The sequence below is a fragment of the Theropithecus gelada genome, chromosome 2 (assembly GCF_003255815.1).
Source record: "Theropithecus gelada isolate Dixy chromosome 2, Tgel_1.0, whole genome shotgun sequence".
In the NCBI taxonomy this organism is placed as follows: Eukaryota; Metazoa; Chordata; class Mammalia; order Primates; family Cercopithecidae; genus Theropithecus; species Theropithecus gelada.
Window position 1 is genome coordinate 105,673,518 of NC_037669.1, and position 23,825 is coordinate 105,697,342.

Genomic DNA, 23,825 nt, shown 5'->3' on the forward strand with positions numbered 1-23,825 from the left:
AGCAATTCTCCTGCCTCAGCCTCCTGAGGAGCTGGGATTACAGGCACACGCCACTATACCCGGCTAATTTTTTTTGTATTTTTAGTAGAGGTGGGGTTTCACCATAAGGCCAGGCTGGTCCTGAACTCCTGACCTTAAGTGATCCGCCCATCTCGGCCTCACAAAGTGCTGGAATTACAGGCATGAGCCACTACGCCCAGCCTACTTTCCAGAAAACTTCTGTTGAAAGACTTCTGCATCTGCTTTCTTAAACATGACAAAACAACATCTAAGAAAACCCCTAATTTTCTAAGTTTAGACATAAGTCATAAGCAATAAGCAAAAGTCTGACATCATATTTCTTAGTTATTTCATAAATTATGGTGAGAGATAATTAGGTCAAGCAACTTGTCATTAAATATCCTCATACTCACAGAAACCCATTAACATAATATTAAATCAAAGGGAGAAAAAAATGCTGTGCAAGATAAGGAACCTACCACTGGCTCTGTGACTTTGAGAAGTCATTTACATAGCTGCATGCCAGTGTCTTCATCTATACAATGGATTATCAGAGTGTTGTGAGAGTTGTGAAGCTCAAATGACAACATGAATCAAATTGTTTCATAAACTGTAATGGACTATACAAATGAAGAGTAATGTCATCTCATAAAACTACACACATGCGAGGTCAAGAAGGGAGAAGTGCTTGAGTCCAGGAGTTTGAGACAAGCCTGGGCAACATGGCGAGACCCTCTCTACAAAAAAATTAAAAGTTAGGTGGGTGTGGTGGCACACACCTGTGGTCCCAGCTACTTGGGAGGCTGAGGCGGGAGGATCACTTGAGCCCAGGAGGTTGAAGCTTCAGTGAGCCATGTCTGCACCACTGTACTCCAACCTGGACAACAGAGTGAGACCCTGTATCCAAAAAAACAAAAAAAAAAGCAAAAAACAAACAAAAACACTATACACAGACTCCTATTAACCCATGCAAAAACAACAGACTTAGAGCCTCTGGGTCACAAAGCATACTCTAACCAACACTGGTTAAACATTATCACTTGACAAAAGTTGAAATTTTTACCAGATCATTTTTGAACTCCAGTTCCTTCTCCAGATCTATGCAAGAGAATTTTGAAAGTGAAGCTTCTAGATTGAAGGACTTATTCAGCTCGTCTTCGCTCGTCTTGGCACAGAGGCTCTGTTCCACATTTTCATGGTCTGGCTCATTTTCCATATTTACTTCTAATAACAGTATTCAGTCCATCAAAGCAAGTGTTCTTTTGTTTGTTTGGCCTTAGCTCACAAAGACCTGAATGATTATCTCTTTTGAAAAAAAGAAAAAAAAAAGTGTAATTTAGATTTCCTCCTTGTCAATTAGACATTCCAAAGATTTACTTGGTCAGATTTTACCTAATCATCTGATTGCAGGCAAACTGAAATTAACAGCAGGGTACAGGGTATGTTATTGGGAGAGGGCTTCAATGACAGCATAAAGGAGGAACACCTAACTTGGGCTCAAGGACTTTGGGAAGTGGCCCGCCACCCAAAGTCATGAAACTGGTGATAGTGATAACTTAACAGGCTCAGCCACTAGACCTGGTACCAACTAGATTTATTTACCTAACAGCATAAGGGTAAATCGGTGCCAAAAGCTGCAATTAATGCCTTCCTTACATTCCAAACCCCAGGGTAGTGCTCCAGTTCCCCTGGAAATAAGCATATAAACCAGTTTTGTTGTTGGCCTCTGCACAGGGCCACAGATGTCTCTGGGAGTTTAGCAGAAACACCAGGGATGAACAACTAGCTATTTAATACAACACAAGCAAACCTAGGGGTTCAGATCTATTAAAGGAAACAACAATGACCCCAAGATAAAATAATTCCATAGCCTACCAGAGAGTTCTAGAAAGAGAGCTAGTCATAGAGAAACATGGATACTTTCAGAGAAAAATAAGATACTAAAGAAAACTAGAAAAGTATATAGCTTTTTATTATTTCACAGCTCTAAATGATAGATCGCTCTTATATCAAAAATCACAGATAATTTGGTTTACTTGCAAAACTGTCATTTTTAGAAAGTTAAATATACTTAAAACATTACTGTAAGTTTAATAATTAAATTTGCTTTTAAGTGATTTTACGTTGTGTTTCAACTAGGCTACAAGTGACCTAACTTTAAAAAGTCCAATTAGCTTTATCTGTTTAGAATAAAGCAAAAACATGAAAACACAAACAATGCCCTAATAATAATAATAATAACAATAATAAAGATCATTTTGTTTTCTAAACTAGATGTTTTTCACAGTACCAAACAACTGGCAAAATTCTCAGTGCAAAGCTCTTTCAAACTACATATTGCCCTTAGTGGGTATAAACACCACTACCACCAACAACCCTTGCGCTGTAGTCAGCTTCTCTTAGTAAATTAGATTGTGCATGTTAGTGAAGGCAGAAAAAAAAGGCTTGCAATTACTGAGTCACTTAATTTCTTTTAAAAAATGGAGTCTCGGCCGGGCACGGTGGCTCAAGCCTGTAATCCCAGCACTTTGGGAGGCCGAGACAGGCGGATCATGAGGTCAGGAGATCGAGACCATCCTGGCTAACACGGTGAAACCCCGTCTCTACTAAAAAATACAAAAAACTAGCCGGGCACGGTGTCGGGCGCCTGTAGTCGCAGCTACTCGGGAGGCTGAGGCAGGAGAATGGCGTAAACCCGGGAGGCGGAGCTTGCAGTGAGCTGAGATCCGGCCACTGCACTCCAGCCTGGGCGACAGAGCCAGACTCGGTCTCAAAAAAAAAAAAAACAAAAAAACAAAAGAAATGGAGTCTCACTATATTGTCAACGTGGCCTCCAACTCTTGGGCTCAAGCCATCCTCCAGCCTCAGCCTCCTGAGTAGCTGGGACTACAGGTATGTGCCACCATGCCTGGCTTGAAATAACTAATTTTTTAAAAACTGAACTGAGATTAGTTGCTTTTAAACAATATGCCAAAAATTCACTGACAATTTTATCTAATGAAGCTCATTATTTTAGTACCTATAATTAATTTCACTTCCTTTCATGTTTCATTTTTAGCATATTAAAAGAAATGAATTGTTACTTTGTATAAATCATGGACTCATGAAACTGACTTTTCAAGAGCTGAAACCAACTTTTCTAGCTATTACACTATTTGGTATATTACCAAATACAAACTAATTTCTTTCACATGCTACAGAAAGTAGGCTTTCTGTTTATAGGGTCATGTCCTATAAAACACATGCTATCAAACACATTCCTAGAACACATAACTGAGGCCACTCTTTGCCTGGCAACATTTTAAAGTATCTTTCCAACATCATCAGGTTCTAAATATAGGGCTCCTTTTGCAATAACCCAAATGCAGTAGCAATACTAATGTTTATATGCATTTCTTCAAAGACCTTGGCTCATGACAAATTACTTTTTAATAAAGTCTTTCAACTCCTATTTGTATCACTAAGCAAGAATGGTTGCAATTATTTAACAAGTATTTACAAACACGCGCAATCTAATTCACTTTCAGTGGTTCCTACAGATTAACTTTTATTCTTATACGTTTTTCAAAAATAGTGGGAAAGACCATATGGCAAAATAATATTTATTTAAATGATTTAATAATCTAAAATGATTCATATTTTATATTTGTCTCTCCAAAATAACTCATAAAGAAAAACAATTTTTTCCAGCTCTTTTTATCTCATATCTGGAGTTATTAAGAGGTTCCAAGACTATATAACAAGTTAGCATCTGTGAACCCCAATATCACACTGAAGAAGTGTCAGGTGATCAAGCACTCCCTCAAGACTTCATCCCGCCAAGCTACCCTGCCCCATTTCTGTCCTTCATTTCACAGAACTCCTTTTACTGATGGGATATGGTGGCAAAGTGGAAAGAACACAAGCCAAAGAGTCTATTAAACTCAGGTCTGCAGTTGTGGCCACTTTTCTTAGAAATGACCAGGAAATAGGCCGGGCGCGGTAGCTCACGCCTGTAATCCCAGCACTTTGGGAGGCCGAAGCAGGCGGATCACAAGGTCAGGAGATCGACACCATCCTGGCTAACATGGTGAAACCCCATCTCTACTAAAAAAAAAAAAACAAAAAATTAGCCGGGCATGGTGGCAGGCACCTGTAGTCCCAGCTACTCGGGAGGCTGAGGCAGGAGAATGGCATGAACCCAGGAGGCAGTGCTTACAGTGAGCCGAGATGGCGCCACTGCACTTCAGCCTGGGCAAGACAGCAAGACTGCCTCAAAAAAAGAAATGACCAGGAAATAAACATTTATCACCACCCCGACCCCCCAAAAAATAAAATAAATAAATCAAGTCTGAATCTGGCCTTTATGACATCCCATCTGTAACCCTGGTCAATTTGTTTACCTTTTCTGAACCTCTCTATTTCTATATCATTAAAATGGAATATTGTAGACTTTGCGTTGTTTGCTCAGAACAGCGCCTCTTGTTCTGGGAAGGGTTCCTTCAAACCTTGTGTTCTTGTAGAGGCTAATGGTCAAAAATCCTTTGGTAAAAGGGATTATGTGATAGCCAGAGTCTTTCACCAGGATTCATTAAAATGGAACTGATGAGGAACAGGTATTTCCTGTTCTCTATACAACGAATAACGCAGCTGAGCAGACCCCACACTCCCCACCCAGCTCTCTTCTGCAGAAAAGAAATCATTCACTTAACACACACCTAACTAAACACTTGCTAAGCATCTGTCACTGGAGATGTACCTCTATTGACAGAACTAGGTTCTAGGTACAGATTCTCTAGCAAGAATGAAACCTATCTAAAAAACGAAGTAGAGGCCAGACACAGTGGTTTATACCTGTAATCCTAGCACTTTGGGAGGCCGAGGCGGGTGGATTTCCTGAGCTCAGGAGTTCAAGACCAGCCTGGGCAGCAACATGGTGAAACCCCGTCTCTACTAAAATACAAAAAAAAAAAGTAGCCAAGCGTGGTGGCGTGTGCTTGCAGTCCCAGCTACTCAGGAGGCTGAGGCAGGAGAATTGCTTGAACCTGGGAGGCGGAGGATGCAATGAGCCAAGAAGATCGCACCACTGCACTTCAGCCTGGGCAACAGAGCAACACTCCGTCTCTAAAAAAAAAAACAAAATAGAGAAGAAAGTCCTGATATTATTCAAACCTCAGATTCTAGTCTTCTATGAAGTTAGCTCTGCCCATTGCCTTGTGGCAGTTTGGCTACATAAGTCAACATATACTCTCCCAACTTCCCCCTTTCTTTTAGCACATAAAATTGGGAGTCCTGACTCTTATGAATGCAACTACCTACTTCGCAGGGCTCCTGTGAGGAACAAATGATATGACAATAAAGTATTTAGAATAATGTCTGGACATAATTTTCAACAGATATTAGCTATTATATTTAAAACCTCAAGATTTTCAAATTTTTCTAAAGTTAAAGATTCTAAAACAAAATCCAGTATTTTTGTATAGGTCTAGCCAGTGCTAAGCATATCAGAACAATATCCTGGGTATCATAGCAGTTCTTCATGAGCTGAATGGTAGGGGTTTTGTCTAAGAGTAGCACAGCCCCCACCAAAACAACAGGGACACTTAATAAAAACTTTCATTATAACAGAAGTGTCTTATTGTTACTAACTCATTCTAAAATCATGTTTTGGATTTTTTTAACATCAACATTAGTCTACGTTTTATTAGTGAAGCCAACTACGTCCCCTTCCCAAGTCCCTCTTTTGTCACTTACTAGCAGTTACTCCTTTCTTCATTTTAGTCAATTTTTCCAAACCAAAGAGACCTGATGAATCAAAATGTCATCATGCTCACATTTTTTCAAAAGGAGAGTTCACATGAGCAGCTTCTGTGAATTTTTCAGAAAGTACCTGAGCTGGGAAACTATCTGTGGTAGGCAGTATAAAGCCATCCAAGAGTGACAGTCCTAATTCCCAGAAACTATGAATATGTTACTTGATATGGCAAAAGGGATTTTGCAGGTTAAATTAAGACCTTGACAGGAAGATTATTCTGCATGATTTGGGTGGGTCCAATGTAATCACAGAGGTCCTTGAAAGTGGAAGAGAGAGGCAGAAGAGAACGCCAGAAAAAGAGATGTGACACGAGAAGTAGAATCAGAGAGACACCATGTCACAGGCGTTGAAGATGGAGAACGGGGCTCAGGAGTCAAGGATGCAGGCAGCCTCTAGAAGCTGCGAAAGACAAGGAAACAGATGGTCTCCTAGAGCCTCCAGAAGGACTGAAGTCCTGTCTTGACCTCTTAATTTTAATGAGAACTGTAAAATAAATATGCATTGTTTTATACCACTAACTTTACGGTAATTTACGGCAACAATAGAAAATGAATAGACAGTTGACCCTTGAACAACACAGGTTTGAACTTCAAGGGTCCACTTACAGGTGGGTTTTCCTCTGCCTCTTCCACCCAAGACAGGGAGACCAACCCCTCCTCCTCCTCCTCAGCCTACTCAACGTTTAGACAAGGATGAAGGCCTGTATAATGATCCACTTCCACATAATGAAAAGCAAATATATTTCCTCTTCTTTAGACTCTTAATATCTTCTTTTCCCTAGCTTACTTTATTGTAACTATATAGTATACAATACAAATAACACAAAAAATATGTGTTAAATGACCATTAATGTTATCAGTAAGGCTTCTGGTCAACAGCAGGTAGTAGTAGTAAAGTTTCTGAAGAGTCACAAGTTGTTCTCGGATTTTCCACTGGTTGAGGGGGCAGTGCCCTTAACCCCTGCATTGTTCAAGGGTCAACTGTACTAATAAATATAAGTTAATTTGTTTCTGGTCACATATCCAACATTCTGAAATATTAACCCTTCTCTTGTGGGTTGGTGTTGCCATGTGTTTATTAAGTAGGCCCTTCATTCCAATATATGCACCAATGATGAAATGCTTAATATATGATGCTTAATATTTCACACTTGATACCGATCCTGCTTCAGCTATCTCTTAAATGTTATCCCAGTAAAAGGTGGATAATGAACCACTCATAAATTCCTGTTGGGATGCAATTCTACAATTAGTTCTTCACCCAACCATCATGTGAGCTAGTGTTTTTATAGTTCTTAAGGGGATGCCATACCAGACAGTACTCGCACATAACAAAACAGGCTACATGAAGTATTTCTTAATCTCTCTTAGAACGAAATCAGATTAATCTGGTAAGAAATATATGTCATGGAATCACAATTACCCAGTACGCTGTCCTCTTCTGAGTGCTGATAAACGAGTATTTTAATAGTTCAGACATAAGATTATCTGACATCTTGATAATTCTGTTATTTCCTCTTGTTATTTCCAACCACTTAATAGATTCAAGGACTATTAAAAAAAGATATATGCCATATAAACAGCAATGACTTAATTATGACACTGGCTAACTGAATAAGAACTCTAGAATGTGTGACCTATATAAGGCCAAGTTAAACTTCCACCAGTTTTTTTTAAGAGATGGAATCTTCCTATGTCGCCCAGGTTAGCCTTAAACTCCTGGCCTCAAGTGATCCTCCTACCTCACATTTCCCAAGTAGCTGCAACTACCAGCCTGTGCCACCATGCCTGGCTTCTCACCAGTTTTCATCTCGGCAAACATTTATTCCTAACTGTTCTCAAGCTCCACGAGCCTATTTAATTCTCTGACATTCTTTTCCTCCTAAAAGTGTCATATGAGATACTTTTTCACATTACAATGAAATAGAATCAAGTTTTTATTTACCATATAATGCTAGAAAAAAAATCACAAAATCATGACATAGTAACAACATTACATGCAAACTTTATTTTTGGCCTTCCCAATCCAAGCATTTCTCTTCATTCCTTTGTTTTGTTTTGTGGTTTGTTTTGTAAAAGAAAAAAAATGCAATAGTGAGTTAACTTCTATTAGTTTTCTATTACCTTCCTCTGGCAAACGGACTTTTTTTTGAGACAGGATCCCCCTCTGTCACCCAGGCTGGAGTGCAGTGGCATGATCTCGGCTCATTACAACCTCTGCCTCCCAGGTTCAAGCAATCCTCCCACTTCAGCCTCCCAAGGAGCTGGGTCTACAGGCGCACACCACCAAGGCTAGCTAATTTTTTGAATTTTTCATAGAGATGATGTTGGCCAGGCTGGTCTCAAACTCCTGGGCTCAAGCCACCTGCCCGCCTCAGTCTCCCACAGTGATGGGATTACAGGTGTAAGCCACTGTGCCCAGCACAAGTGGACTTATTTTTAACAGATTCCCAATGCCTCCAGGATAAAATCCCAAATTCTAAGCCTGTGACTCCAGCTGTCACACGAGCGGATCCCTCTGGCTTCTTCCCTTACAATTGAATTTATTATTTTTGCACTAAGAGTCCTTCATGGATAGCTTCCACTTTCCCTCCATGTCTGCTCGAGCTGATTCACCTTCCCTTTCCTTTCCTTTTTCTCTACATTTATCTAACTTCCTTTCTTCCTTCCAGGCACTGTTCAAACTGGATCTGCCTATGACCTCTTCCTTCCCTAACCATCCTCTGAATTCAGAAAACATGTCTTCTTTTAAAACAGTGGCTTGGCTCTTTCCTCATACTGATTCATTAGTGAATTTACCACGTGACTATCTTTTCTCCCTAGCTATATAATAAAAATGGGGCCATGCTTCTTTGAATATTCCACAACACTGGGCTTACTGGCTTGCACAGCTAGGGAGACATTCAAAAAATGTTTGATTAACATGGGAATTAGAGACAGGAACAACATCTGTGTTGCAAATTAAATACATAAGTGTTATTACTTGTAATTGTTAAGCTCCAGAGGATGTTATTTGACTCACAGCATATAGGAATCTATGTCATAATAAGTAAGCCAAGTTATAAATGAATATTACTTATATGTAGTCAAGCTTGTCAACCACTGCAGGTCATATTTATCAACTATCAGATAAAACTTTGCTTCCTTAGAAAACCCTTTTTTTTTGCCCTGCTCAACTAGGCTATGTTCCCTGTTAATATGCACCCATAACATTGTTCTCCTCTTTTACTACACTTATCACATTGTAATCATTTCCTCATTGTCTAAACCACCATTCCTTGCCCCCAGTTGGAATGCAGGTTCCGTGGGAGAGCAAAGACCAGACCTGCCTTGTTCACCATTCTATTCCCTGTGCCGATACGACACGGTAGCTGATCAATCCACCCACCCCTCCCTCCCTGGGTAAATACCCAAGCAAGACTGCATCACTGGCTTCCAGAATCTCAAATAGCAGTCTGGTCATGTAATATAAAGTATGGTTAGTTACACTACTCCAAAACGCCTCCATCTGTGCAAGTTCCATTCTTTGCATCTAGGAGAGATATTTTTAAATCATTTAGCTCATTTATAACATGATGCAAACCCCACAATCTCGGATGTTTTATGTTCTTTTACGTTAATTCAGCCTAGAGGCCAAGATGAATTCAGTGGAAATGTACCATACTTCCATTCAATTTACAGGATTTCATCTATTACCTTCAGCAACAGGAAGGAGAGAAAAAGAAGTGATTGACATAGAGCCAGAGACTCTGCATACCTCCACTCAATAACTTCGTGCTTCATAGTGAGCACAGAATACGAGACGGTCAGCTGCTGTTCTATGTCTCAGTTCTCACATGCCTCACACCCAAGCAATTCATGTCACCTGTGCTCAAAATAACAAACGCCATGCAGTTCCAACATGGAAAAACAAGATCTGGCTGTACTGGGCTTCCTGAGAGACCCAACACTTGTCAGTTTCTGATATGACTCCCTCTTGGAGTACTTTGAGGGTACTCAATTTTCACCTTACTCATGGCCTTTAGATACAGACCTTATTTAGAGCAACGTTACTATATACTGGGATGGGCTGCTTTACTTGACCCTGGAATTTCTTTCCAAGAAGGCACATTTAGGTAATTGTAGCTCACAATGCCAGAACTGCCACAATGAAAAAGCCCAAACTCTGTTTCTCTTTCTGTTCTGTTGGTGAACGTCTAAATGACGAGAGTGATCATAAGTACATACAGATTTTGAAATGTTAAAAAGAAAAGGGAAGGAACAGTGCCTAAGACCTTCCTGTATACAGTGCTAAGTTACTGCTATGAATTGTCAGACGCTATGAATTGTCAGACGCAATCTGGATACAGTGTTGTTACTGCTATGAATTGTCAGACGCAATCAACTCCAGTCTAGAAAAGAAAAATCTAATCCCCTATCACAATACACAAAACAGTAACATGAACTAAGTCTACAAATATATAATGTAGAAATTCTAACTTTATTGATCAGTTTTATATCAATATGTGTATGAGGTAATAAGTGAAATGAATAACAGAGAAAAATGATCACTTCCAGCTTCTATAATATTGTCTCCACTATCATGAGAATCTCTTTCCAGACCCACTTCAACCCCAAAGAATTCCTTCTAAAAGGCATAAGGGCCTTGTGTAGGCTGAAATATATTCCCTTTTCTTCTTTACGTAACTAATGCAGGTAAATTCTTATAAGTTAAATGCGCAAAAGATAGGATTCCACTTAGGTAAAGGCTGAGTGGATGATGGCCTTCTTTATTAACTTGCAATTAACTGTCATCTCAATTTCTCTTGGTTAGGTACCAAGAAGGATGTAGTGTCACAAGAGATTTATTCTTTTCTTTTTTTTTTTTTTTAAGAGCAAGAAGTAACTGGAAGCATCTTGCTGAATTGCAACGGAAAAAATAAAGATAAAACACCCCAGCACCTCTGCCATCTTTCCTGGAGGGCAACTGCTTCTCCTCCATTCCAACCATATGATTTTGGTGGTGCTGCCAATCAAGTACCCTATCTGCCTAGCTATGGGAGCAGAACAGTAGGCACATCACATTCTTGTGTCCTATCTGGCCAATCAAGGTCCTTCTGGAATTTCTCTTTATTCTGGGGTGCTTAACCTTGGATGGCATAACACAGGAGTTGTCTGCAGTCACATCTTTTATGCACTTATATACAGTCATGTGCCCCAAAAAGACATTTTGAGTCAATGACAGACCACATATGCAACCATGGTCCCCTAAGATTACACATAATGGAGCTGAAAAATTCCTGTAGCCCAGTGATGTCATAGCTGTTGTAATGCAATACATTACTCATGTGTCTGTGGTGATGCTGGTGTAAACAAACCTACTGCACTGCCAGTAGTATAAAAGCTAAGCACATAAATTACGTACAGTACATAATACCTGACAATAAACTATGTACCAGTTTATGTATTGCTATCCTATACTTTTTATCATTAGAGTGTACTCATCCACTTATTAAAAAATTAAAAAGTTAGCTGTAAAACAGTTTTAGGCAGGTCCTTCAGGAGGTATTCCAGAAGGCACTGTTATCATAAGACAGTTCCCTATGTGTTACTGCCTCTGCAGACATTCCAGTGGGACCTTCCTGACTCTGTGCAGGCCTAGGGTAATGTGTTTGTGTCTTAGTTTTTAAAGATTAAAAAATTTTAAAATAGAAAAAAGCTAACAGAATAAAGATATAAAGAAAATATATTTGTACAGCTAATTGTACCATGTGTTTGTATTTTACGCTAAGTTTTATCACAAAGAAGTTAAAAACTTTTTTAAAAGTTTATAACATAAAAGTTACATTACAGTAAGCTAAGGTTAATTTATTATTGGAGAAAGAAAAAAATTTTTCATAAATTTAGTGTAGCCTAAGTGTACAGTGTTCGAAAAGTCTACAGTAGTGTACAGTAATGTCCTAGGCCTTCACATTCACTCACCACTCACTCACTGCCTCACCCACAGCAACTTCCAGTCCTGCAAACTCCCTTCATGGTAAGTGCCCCATACAGGTGCACTTACCTTTTAATCTTTTAAACTGTATTTTTACTGTACCTTTTCTATGTTTAGATATACAAATACTTGGCCATTGTGTTACAACCACCTAGAGTATTCTGAACAGTAACATGCTGTGCTGGTTTACAGTCTAGGAGCAATAGGCCATCCCACATACTCAGGGTGTGTGGTAGGCTATACCATCTCAGTTTGTATAAGCACACTATGATGCTTGCACAATGACAGAATTTGCCTAACTATGCATTTCTCAGAATGTATCCCCTAATTGTCCCATGATTGTAACAAGACAGAAGGAGGCTTGCAATTACAGTTGCAGAGGAAATAGGGAACTGAGGGTTACTGGTCCTTTGCAGAAAGGGAGAGACACGAAAGTACTCCATCACTGGAGTCACTGGATTTAGTGATACCCCAGCCCCTTCCAGGTTTGGAGCCAATAAATCCCTTTTAGCTTAAGCCCATTTGAATTTTCTGTCGCTTGCAACAGAAATATCTTTGACTAAAAAAAGTGTAAGTACTATTAGAGTAAACCTAAGAAATTCATAATAACAGTGAAAAATCCAACGCAAAGCTGTAGTTCCTTGCTAATACACAGAACACGTTTAATAATGTCATACAGCGTGAAGATAAGTCAAATATTCATTCAAGATTCAGTTAAGAATACAACAGTTTGATTTTACCACTATGTACAGATGGCACCTAAAGCTGTGGATCAAGAGAACATACCATCTAAACTCTATAAAAGCTATCAATAGATCCAAAGTTAAACATACTTTATTAAGTTCAAAAGATCTTACTTCTCATTCACATACATAACTGACATTTTGTGTCACACTGGTTGAAATGTCAATGGAAGAGTGAGATACAGCTAAGAATCACCAACATGTCCCAATATTCTGGAAGACAGAAAACATTCATCTGCTGACAATGGTCCAGATACGAAGGAAATATATTAAATATAAGGAAAAAATCAACATATTACTCTGTAAGAGCTCTGGAAAGAATTTTCTCACATATGCCTCTTTGACCATATAAAGCCCAACAGTTCAACGAATTTTTTTTTCCATTTATCTTTATTGCATATTCTACAGAACAGGCCAGCTATTGCCAGAGGATTCAATACCTACTCTGTGCTTAAATTTAACCATGGGCAAACCCATATCTTACACAAACATGTGCAGATTCTCCATCCACATTTACATTAGATAAACCTCAAACACACACAGGCAGACACAGACATACACAGACAATTAACATGTAATTATCTCCCAAACGCAGACATTTGGAATAAGGTTTAGCACCACAAGCTAACATCCATGCTTGTTTGGCTTGGGTTTTGGATTTTTTAGTACGGGAAAATTGAGTATGGTAGAGGGTGGATGGTGCAGAGGACAGAAGTCTTCCTATTCATTCTAACAAGAATTTAAGAAGTGGAGGGGGACTGTTTGTTTAGAGAAGGCTCCCCAGCTAACTATTCCTGATAACCCACGGCCATGGAACCTCTCACCGATCCTACCTCCTCCCACTCTATCCTGTGAAGCACTCCCATTGTGTACACCCAGACACTCTGAGCAGCTGTTTTCCTCCTTCCCCAGGTGCCACGCACGAAGAACAGGCCAAGGCACAGGAATAGCCTCGAACTTTAGAGGTCCACCTTTCACCCTGCTGCCCTCATTCTGGTGCACAACTTGCACGTGGAGACAAATTGGAACCAGCCTCACAGGGTGCGCACCGATCCTAAGAGGTGCATACCCTCCATCTAAGCCTCTGGCTCAGGTACCCTGTTATCAGTCCCTGGAGGATAAAGGGGTCCACACCTGTTTTCCAGGCCCGACAGACGGGCTACACACCTGCTCCGCCCGGGAGTGGGGAGGGGCATGACACCCGCCGCCTAGGCTCACAGTCGGGGGAGCGGGCGCGCCAGTCCCTCAGCCTAATTGTCGCAGGACTGTAACAGGACAGAATGAGGCTTGTAATTATAGTCGCAAAGGAGATAGGGAACTGAGGGATTACTGGTCCTTTGCAGAAAGGGAGAGACACACAAATACATCACTGGAGTCACTGGATTTAGTGATACCCCAACCCCTTCCATGTTGAAGCCAATAAATCCCTTTTTACTTAAGCCCATTTGAATTTTCACATTCATTTGGAACCAGTAAGTGGAAATTGCCCGACCCAGTTCCGGGCCAACGTAGGACACGCCCCTCCACTCAAGAATCAACCCCGCCCGGCCCGTCAGGGGCTGCTCTGTCCGCTCCCCGAGGTCGCGCCGCTGTCGCGCTGGGAGGAGGCGCCGAGGCTCAGAGACCTGTCGCGCGCTTTCCTCCTACCCTGAATACGGCCCCTCAATCCTGTCTCCTCCCCACGGGCCCGCTCTCTGGAAACTCGTTACCTGAGCTTGCAGCCATTCCGGCCCTGGACCGCTGGCCCACGTGACCGCACCCCAGCTTTAGCCTCACGCACGCGCACTACCTACCACTACTGGCCTCGCTTCCGCTTTTCTCCTCACACTGCTCCCCCTCCTGGGCGGTCCGCGCCTCTTAACCACGCCCCTATTTAAAGGGCCAGAGATATACTGGCTTCCCCCACGGAAAAAACCGGTGATTCACATCTTGAAGACCAAGAGAATGGAAATGTGGAAAGAGTAGCGCGGACGAATAAATAGCAGTCCTTGAGGTGAGAGGAGAAAGCTCCTCCTCTAAGAAAGTGAACTTACTTGCAGCCAGCCCAGAAGGGGAACTGATTCCCTGCCTTTTGGAGTTTGCGACCTGTAAATTTTTTTTAGCTTTTTTTAAGAAAAAGATGAACACAGAATTGCCAATTTATTTTGTCAAATAAGGACAACAGGCATACACATACTAAAAAACCAACTATTATCTTCTAATATATCGTCAGTATTGCGCCCCAAAATACATCTTAACACCAAAAATATAGGAGAAACATAGTGTCAAATAAAGGAAACTTCTGAAAAATAAATAAAAACGTATGCTTATTTCTCTTATTGCTCCTGAAGAAAGGTGAAAGCTTTCAGAAGCGACTCGTTTCTAGAGTCATCACTGTAGGTAACATTAGCCCCAGGACACAGATTTTAGGCCTGCTGGGGGCTATGGTCAAGGAAATAGGAGGAAGAACACCAGAAGATACTCTTGGAAGGAGATACAGAAAACATTCGGTTGGGCAGACATTTTTGAGCATCAGCCAGGTTCACTAGACTTCTGGGCCTTCAGAGAACCCAAAGATGGGTAAGACACTGCCCTGCCCTCCAGATATTTATTGTCTAAGAATTCAGTGTACAGACATAACAAAATACAAAGTAGGCTGTTTTGAATAATATAAAGAAAGACAATTGAACCACCATTTTCAGATCACAGACAAGGGGAAAAGTTGAAACACTGAAGGAAGGATGTGGTATCTTGTCGGGGCCTTGAAGGATTTCAGTAGCAGAGAGCAGGGAGAATGCCAAGCTGAGGGAAGGCTGGGATCACAGGTAGTATGAAGCAAGTTTGGGAACTAGTTACTGGCCTGATGTAGCCGTGGTGTGGGCAGTGGCTTTCAACCTTCTTTTAATCATTCCTCACAGTAAGAAATACATTTCAGGTCAGGCACGGTGACTCATGCCTGCAATCCCAGCACTTTGGGAGGCCGAGGCAGGTTGTCAGGAGTTTGAGACCAGCCTGACCAACATGGAGAAACCCTGTCTCTACTAAAAATACAAAAATTAGCCAGGCGTGGTGGCATGCACCTGTGGTTCCAGCTACTCGGGAGGCTGAGGCAGGAGAATCGCTTGAACCCAGGAGGCGGAGGTAGCAGTGAGCCAAGATTATGCCACTGTACTCCAGCCTGGGTAACAGAGAGACTCCAACTCAAAAAAAAGAAAAAAATACATTTCAGCCATGGCCTAGTATAAAAATACACACAGTATGCGTATATGTGTGAGTGCATGATAGGTAGGTAGGTAGGTAAGATAGATAGATAGATAGATAGATAGATAGATAGATAGATAGATAGATAGATAGATAGATAGATAGATAGATAATGTTGAGACAGTAATTGCCCTTAGAATGTAAAATGCAACTTGGTATTTTCTATTCTATTCTATTCTCTTTTTTTAAGTGCTGGTTACTGAATTCATTTCAGTACTCAGTGATGCAGAACAACCCATAGTTTGAAGACACTGGTGTAGTGTGTATCAGGGATGTGGTGGGATATGAGGCTGGAAAGGCTGGGACCAGATCCAGGAGGACATTGCACGCTAAGCTGGGGCATTCTGCTCTTCTGGTAAGAGCCTCCAGAGGAACTTGGGCAGAGGAGTGGCAAGATGATAGCAGTGCTTAAGAAGGCTGGAAACCGGCCTTTGGTTCTGAATATCACATTTTTCTAGAAAAGTTATTAAACTGGAGACTGTCTACAGAAGGATAAGCAAGCTGAGACCAGAAAGCCTGTGTGACAGAGAACTTTTGAAAGTATCCAGACGAAAAGGAATTGGCAGAAGTAGGGGAGAGCAGGGTCATAGGGGCGAGCAGTGGAAAGGTAACTATTAGGTTGGTGCACAAGTAATTGCGGTTTTTGCCATTACTTTAAAAAACTGACCCTTTGAAATATCTCTACAACACTCATAGACTTATTCTGGATAGCTGTAGAAAGAAAGCAAGTCTAGGAGCTGTGTATGGATGTTGCAGAGAAGCAGATTTCAACTTATAATAAAGAATATTTTAGGATGGTCCAGACTGACTGTGAGAACTCTCCAAAGTAACAGCCCTTTTATGTACCTCTGTTCACAGCAGTAAATAATGTCAAATGCTATCCTTTCCAGGGCTGTTTCCCTTAATAATAAAAAGAAATTGTGTGCTTATTGTCGAAAACGTGGAAAATTCAGGAAATATTTTAAAGCAGAAATTACTCACATCCCAGAAAAAAGGCACTCATTGTTTTGGCTTATTTCTGTTGGATCTTTTTCTTTGCATATTTACATTTTTGACATAGTAGAACTGCATATTTAGTTGTGTATCCTATATATTTATAGGATATATAGTTAATAGTCCATCCTCTTTTTTTTCATCTTGAGCACTATCCACCATCACTAAAATTGTTCCCAAATATTATTTGTCATGGCTACATAATTATTAATGATATAGTTTCATGTATTCCATTATTCCACTATTTTTGGACATATAGGAGTTCCTATTTTTTACTGCTAACAAGAACATTGCCATGAATATCCTTATACATAAATCTTTGACCGCATTTTAAAATTATTTCCTTCGTTAGGCTACCAACCTGTAAGTGGAATTTAAAGGCTTTGAAAACTCTTAAGTCTGTGAATACCCGTGGTCAAACTGCCTTCCAGAAATGTCGGGCCAGTTTTCATTCTCACCAGAAGTGCTCAAGGGTGCCCATCGCACATACCCCCACTGGCATTTATTTGTTCTTTAAAAAAAAAAAAAAAAGATTTGCCAATATGATAGATGAAACGGTCTCTCATTTTAACCTGTATGGAATTACTATTGGAGTGGAATATCTATATAAATTTCTCAGCCCTTTATAGTTATTCTGGGAATGCAGTTTCACTGCTGGATTTCTGATTGGCAAATAGTACTGAGTGAATTGTTACAGACTTGTGAGGAAAAAAAAACGGAGAAGGATTTTTAAAACAAATGATGTGGTCACACCAAGTTATAGGCAAGTTATATTGTGGTGCGCTGCACTAACAAAGGTTAGTGGGAGAATTGAGTCATCACACAGTATTACAATATTCATGTGAATATTGGCTTCAGCAAAATATCATTCCTTATATTAAATCAAAATTGTAGATATGAATTTCTTCATTTAGTAGTTTTGTTTGTATTCAATTTATTTTTTTAGTTTTATAGATGCATAAAATCTATAAAAATCAGGAGCCCTTAGTTTTGTGTTTGCATATATACATACACATATATGTATGCAACATTATAAAAAATATATAAGCTAACTCTAGATATCTGTGAGAATCTTTTCCCCTTACAAAGGATCTGAACAATATCCAAGTTTGAGAAACAGTGATACTGGAATTTCTTAAAGTTTCACTTGTACTTATCTAAACATAGGTATTGAGATTTTTTTGAAAGGTAAAATTTGTTTCAGCATATTATATATTGAAATTTTTCTATGTAGAATAGTGTAATGATTTTCCTCTTTTTGGAAAGAGTACCAAAAGCTCTACTATGTTTGGGGTTCAGAAAGTATGTTTTGACTTAAAATGTACCATTCATCAGTTAACTTTCTACAGGTCAGTAAGACCTAGACAGAAGAATGTTTGCATTTACTAAACCTGTAAGTAAGACAAAGCAGTTGAGCAGATAGTGATTACAATGGAGCTTTTGCGAAGTGGTCTTAAGAGAAATTAAGCCAATGAGAAAAAAAGTTGCATGTGAGCTCTCAGAGCCTTGGGAAGCAGTGAGGGCTGGACTGCGGGGTGCACAGGAGCTAGAAGGGGGGCGCCACTGAGGGCTGCCACAGTTGGATGGTGTCCTTACACCAGCTCTATTCCCTCCAGCTTTCCCCGAGAGAGAAGGATGCAGACCTCAACCCAGACATCACTATTACCCCTGCATCTAGAATAAGCCACATCTCTCCTGAAGAAAAAAAAAAATGTCTGTACCTGAGAACAAAAGGCAGAGAATAGGAGATGGACCCCTTTGTCATTTCTCTTTTTGCTCACAATCACAAAATAAACTGACCTCTTTTCCTTTTTTAAAAAGGGAGCTTGTTGGAGCACAGACAATTTTCAGGGCAGTGAAATGATTCTGTATGATGCTATAATAGTGGAAACATCATAAATTTGTCCAAAGCCACAAAATGGGCCGGGCGCGGTGGCTCAAGCCTGTAATCCCAGCACTTTGGGAGGCCGAGACGGGCGGATCACGAGGTCAGGAGATCGAGACCATCCTGGCTAACACGGTGAAACTCCGTCTCTACTAAAAAATACAATAAACTAGCCGGGTGAGGTGGTGGGCGCCTGTAGTCCCAGCTACTCGGGAGGCTGAGGCAGGAGAATGGCGTAAACCCAGAAGGCAGAGCTTGCAGTGAGCTGAGATCCGGCCACTGCACTCCAGCCTGGGCGACAGAGCGAGACTCCGTCTCAAAAAAAAAAAAAAAAAAAAAAGCCACAAAATGTGCAACACTGAGAATTAACCCTCAGGTAAACTCTAGATGTGGGTGATAATGATGTAATGATGTGTCAGTGCAGGTCCATCAGCTGTAACTAATGTAGCACTCTGGTAGGGGAGACCATGTATGCGTGGGGCAGGCAGTGTATGAGAAGTCTCTGTACCTTCCTCTCAATTTTGCTGTGAACCTAAAATTACTCTAAAGAATCAAGCTTATTTAAATAATTTGGCCGGGTGAGGTGGCTCACACCTGTAATCCCAGCACTTTGGGAGGCCAAGGCGGACGGATCACCTGAGGTCAGGAGTTCGAGACCAGCCTGGCCAACATGGCAAAACCGTGTCTCTACTAAAAATACAAAAATCAGCCGGGCATAGTGGCAGGCACCTGTAATCCCAGCTACTCAGAAGACTGAGGCAAGAGAATCGCTTGAACCTGGGAGGCAGAGGTTGAAGTGAGCTAAGATCGTGCTACTGCACTCTGGCCTGAGACTCTGTGTCAAAAAATAATAAATAATAATGAAAATAATGATAATTTAAAAAGCCAAAACCAAAACCTGGTGTACAGGGTTTTTAATCTAAAAATCAGGAGTCTTTGCATATATACATATGCAAACTTCATTGAGTCAAAATGTCCAAGCAGGCTGCAGAGACATAAAATTGGTTCTTTGTAAGTGACTCAACCTAGTCCAGCTGTCACTCTCGTGTTCCTTCTGCCCGGAGTGTTCCTCTCTCAGGATAACCACTTGGCTCACTCGCTCACCTTCTTCAGGGCTTTGCTCAAATGTCACTGCAATAAATATTTAGTCAGGGCAATAAATATAAGGAAGATGAGGAGCAGTTCTCTCCTCCATCCGGTTCTCACCAGTTCATCCACCCGGTTTCTTTCCATCTGGTGACACTGTTTTCTGAACACATGGCCTCTAAATGCTCTGAGACAGAAGAGGGGGCGCAGAAAGCCCACTGGCTCTGAATTCCTTGGCCTGAAAGTGACATGCGCCCCTTCTGCTCACAGTCCATTGGCCAGCACTAGCCACCCAGCCCTGCTTTACTACGACAGAGGCCAGGGAGTGTAGAGGAGTACAGAATTCTAGGGAGTATAGCCGGCTTCTGCCATGGTCACCTCAGGGAAGTCTTCCCTAGCCACTCTCATCCTCCCCACACCCTGTCACCACTCTCCTGTGTGTTATTTTTTTCTATAGTACTTGTCATCATCCAACATACCATATGTGTACTTATTTATCTGTCAAGTTTCTGTCTTCCCCACCAGTACATAAACACTATGAGAGCAGAGACTTTTGTGTAGTTCATTTATGGTTGTACTCACTGCACCTAGAATAGTACATGGCACAGAGTAGGAGCTCCATAAATTTGTATTAAATAAATGAACAAATTCTGCAATGACAGCTTATATTTGTGTGTGAAGGAGGTGTCACATGCACGAACCTGAGAATGCTTCCAAAGTCGGGATCGAGGAATAAAGATCTCCCTTACAGTATACACCAGCATTGATTGAGTACCTATTATGTGCCAGGCACAACGCTTGTTGCCAGGAACACAAATATGAATGAAAGCCAGTACCTGATCCCTAGTCAGGAAGACAACACTAAAAAACACAACATTTACAAGATCCATGATAGAAATAAATTATGGAAGCTCAGAAGGTCAAATTCTCCTGACCTTTAGCAAGAATCGTGTTTTATATCCAAACATTACTAGAACAGCAACAAAAAAAGAGGGGACTCAGGAATCATAAATTGCTTCCCAAAGTCATAAAAGTAATAGTATCTATACTCTCTGCCATTTTGTATTCTCAACAACAAGCTGACTTTCACTTTTCATTCACGCATTCAATCTAATGCCTTCCCTCGTCCCTCTTTCCTTCGGCCTTAGAAAAAGAAAAACATTTCTCTTTCTAATAATTTCACGATTCCAGAAATGTTATCATTTGAAATCTGCTTAGAGTATTTTGTCTTCCAGCCCCACCCCTGCCACTGCTCCTGTACTCCGGCAAGCAAATAATCACATCACTTATCAATCTTTTGAACCTAGAACTGGGCATTCTCCCAGAACTCAATAGCAAGAAGAGGGTGGAGAGAAATGTCCAGGGCTAGGATCTGAGCTTTAAAGGGGATCCTAGGCAGGACTGGGCATTAGGCAAGGACTGAAGACGACTAAGCATTAGAAGAGGAAAAGGTCGAGGAAAGAGTAAAGAAGATGCAGAAACAACCAGGATATCAGAGGCAAATTTGACCTATTTTGCCATTTTGCCTGGACATAGCCTTGTTTACATAAAAGGGTAACACAAAAAGAGGAAGGGTTGAAGTCAGCTGAGAACGAAAGACAGTTCAAAATCATCACTGTGTCAGGGCCCAGACTCCTTCTATCTCATTGTTCCTCCACGTAGGGCCTCAATTCTCAAGTCTGTTCTATCGTCCAAAACGTCTGTTCCAACTATCACATCCGTTTTCCAATTAGCAAGGAAGAAGAAAGGAAGACGGAAGGTATATTAGTTATCTATCGCTGTGTAACTACCCAAGAAATTAGAGGCATGAATCAATGGCATGCATTATCTTATAGTTTCCATAAATCAGGACTCTGGGCATGGCCTGACTGGGTCCTCTGGTTTGGGTCTCTCACGAGTCTGCAACCAAGGTGTTGGCCCAAGCTGTAGAAATCTCCAGGCTCAAATTGGGAAGGATCTTCTTCCAAGATCACTAACTTGATTATTGGCAGGATTCTGCTTGCCACAGGCTGTTGGACTGAGGGTCTCAGTTCCTCACTGGTTCTTGGCCAGAGGGCCTTCAGTTCCTTGTCACATGGGCTTCTCCATAAGGCAGCTCACAACATGGTAGCTTGCTTCATCCAAGCAAGCAAGCAAGAAGAGCCAGCAAGAATGTCAGGGAGATGGAAGTCACAGTCTTTTGTAAGTTGATCTTAGAAGTGACTTCTGGCTGGTCATGGTGGCTCACACCTGTAATCCTCGCACTTTGGGATGCTGAAGTGGAAGAATCACTTGAAGCCAGGAGTTCAAGACCAGGTTGGGCAACACAGCAAGACCCTATCTCTGAAAAAGATCAGAAAATTAGCCAAGCATGGTAGCACATGCCTGTAGTACTAGCTACTCTGGGGACTGAGGTGAGAGGATCGCTTGAGCCCAGGAGTTTGAGGTTACAGTGAGCTATCATGACACCATAGCACCCCAGCCTGGGTGACAGAGCAAAGCCCTGTCTCTAATAAATAAACAAATAACTTTAAAAAGAAGTTACTTTCCATTGTTTTATGCTACACTCTATTTGTTAGAAGTACAAGCTCAGCCCATACTCCAGGGGAGGCAATTACACAAGGCCATGACTTCCAGGAAGTAGGGTCACTGGGACTTGTTTTAGAAGCTGCTGGCAAAGAAGGGTGTGCCCACTCCCTTCAGCTTCTGAAACTGCATACACCAGTCCTGCTGACTTACCATTGGTCCATTTCTAGCTGCAGGGAAGGCAGGAAAAGGAAGTCTATATTCTGGATAGCTATCAGCCTAGCTAAAATTTATGGATTCAATCCTAAAGAACAACAGAATTCTGGAGGTTAGAAGCCTTAATTGTTCTGTATGCTTCAGGGCCAGCCCCAGACATTGAGGAGGAGAAAAATAGGGCTGGGTAGAGTCATAGAATCTGGGTTCAAATCCTGCCTCTGTCACACCCTATACGCTGAGTAAATTAAACCTCACTGAGTCTCAGTTGTATGCTCAGACTAAATTAAATGACCTATGTGACACATCTTGTACTTGGTATATTCTCGATATGCCTGCAAAGTCTATTTCAGAGGTAGCTTTAATATCTCAGAGCCTTGGCCAGGCACGGTGGCTCACGCCTGTAATCCCAGCACTTTGGGAGGCTGAGGTGGGTGGATCACAAGGTCAGGAGTTTGAGACCAGCCTGACCAACATGGTGAAACCCCGTCTTTACTAAAAATACAAAAATTAGCTGGGCGTGATGGTGCGTGCCTGTAATCCCAGCTACTCAGGAAGCTGAGGCAGGAGAATCGCTTGAACTTGGGAGGCGGAGGTTGCAGTGAGCCAAGATCGTGTCACTGCACTCCAGTCTGGGTGGCAAAGCGAGACTGTCTCAAAAAAAAAAAAAAAAAAAAAAAATTCAGAGCCTTTTAAACCTGGCTGTGACAGCCAGTGAGCTTGCTATGTGACTCTATGCCATTTACCCAATTTCTTTGGGCCCCAGCTTCCTGTCAGGAAAAGATAGTACCAAATCCTACATATTTCTTCAAGTTGCTGAAAAGAGCATATGATCATGTCAATGATTCTTTTTTTAATGTGAAATGCCTGGCAAACCTAAGATGGCATTAGTGGCCACCAAGTGGCAGTGGGGAGCAATGGGCTTGGGTTCTGGCCCCTGGCCACCAGATGGTGCTGGCATTCAGCAGTTACCTGGTTTTGCTGGGAGCCTTTACAAGGAGCCCCAGAAGGCCAGTGCTACCCTTCCTCTCTAAGATGAGAGAAATGAGGCCTGGGGGTGGCAGTGGAGGGTGCAGAGGGTGGGGGTCCACACAGCAGGGAAGTCTAGAGCGCAGGTTTCCTGACTCCCAGCCTGGGGTGGCACATCCCTACCCAGTAATGATACCCACATTCTCTCTGGAGTTGCACTGGAGACCAGTGTCCAGACCAGCATCTTCTTGTTCATAGGTTCACCAAAATGTAAAAGCCTGCAGGATGTCCACAAGTATCATCTGTCTCTCTGGCTGTATAGCATAGTGGTTAAGAAAATGTTTTTAGGCTGGGCACGGTGACTCACACCTGTAATCCCAGCACTTTGGGAGGCCGAGGCGGGCGGATCACTTAAGGTCAGGAG

General features: G+C 41.5%; 1 protein-coding gene across 8 annotated transcripts in view; it reads right to left on the bottom strand.

Annotated features, from left to right (window-relative positions):
- The window catches only part of VPS8 (VPS8, CORVET complex subunit), a 254,143-nt gene extending 239,842 nt beyond the window's left edge, over positions 1-14,301 (bottom strand). For 3 of the 8 annotated variants that reach the window (XM_025376216.1, XM_025376217.1, XM_025376218.1), the window contains exons 1-2: positions 14,220-14,301; positions 1,064-1,305 (exon numbers count right to left, since the gene is read on the bottom strand). In XM_025376216.1, coding sequence (XP_025232001.1) covers positions 1,064-1,216 — 153 coding nt within the window. In that variant the 5' untranslated portion in view covers positions 1,217-1,305; positions 14,220-14,301. Of the gene's footprint in view, positions 1-1,063; positions 1,306-1,602; positions 1,689-13,677; positions 14,028-14,157 lie in introns of those variants that run through there. The other 5 variants (XM_025376212.1, XM_025376215.1, XM_025376213.1 and 2 more) reach the window with 5 other exon arrangements.
- Positions 14,302-23,825: the final 9,524 nt, after the last annotated feature.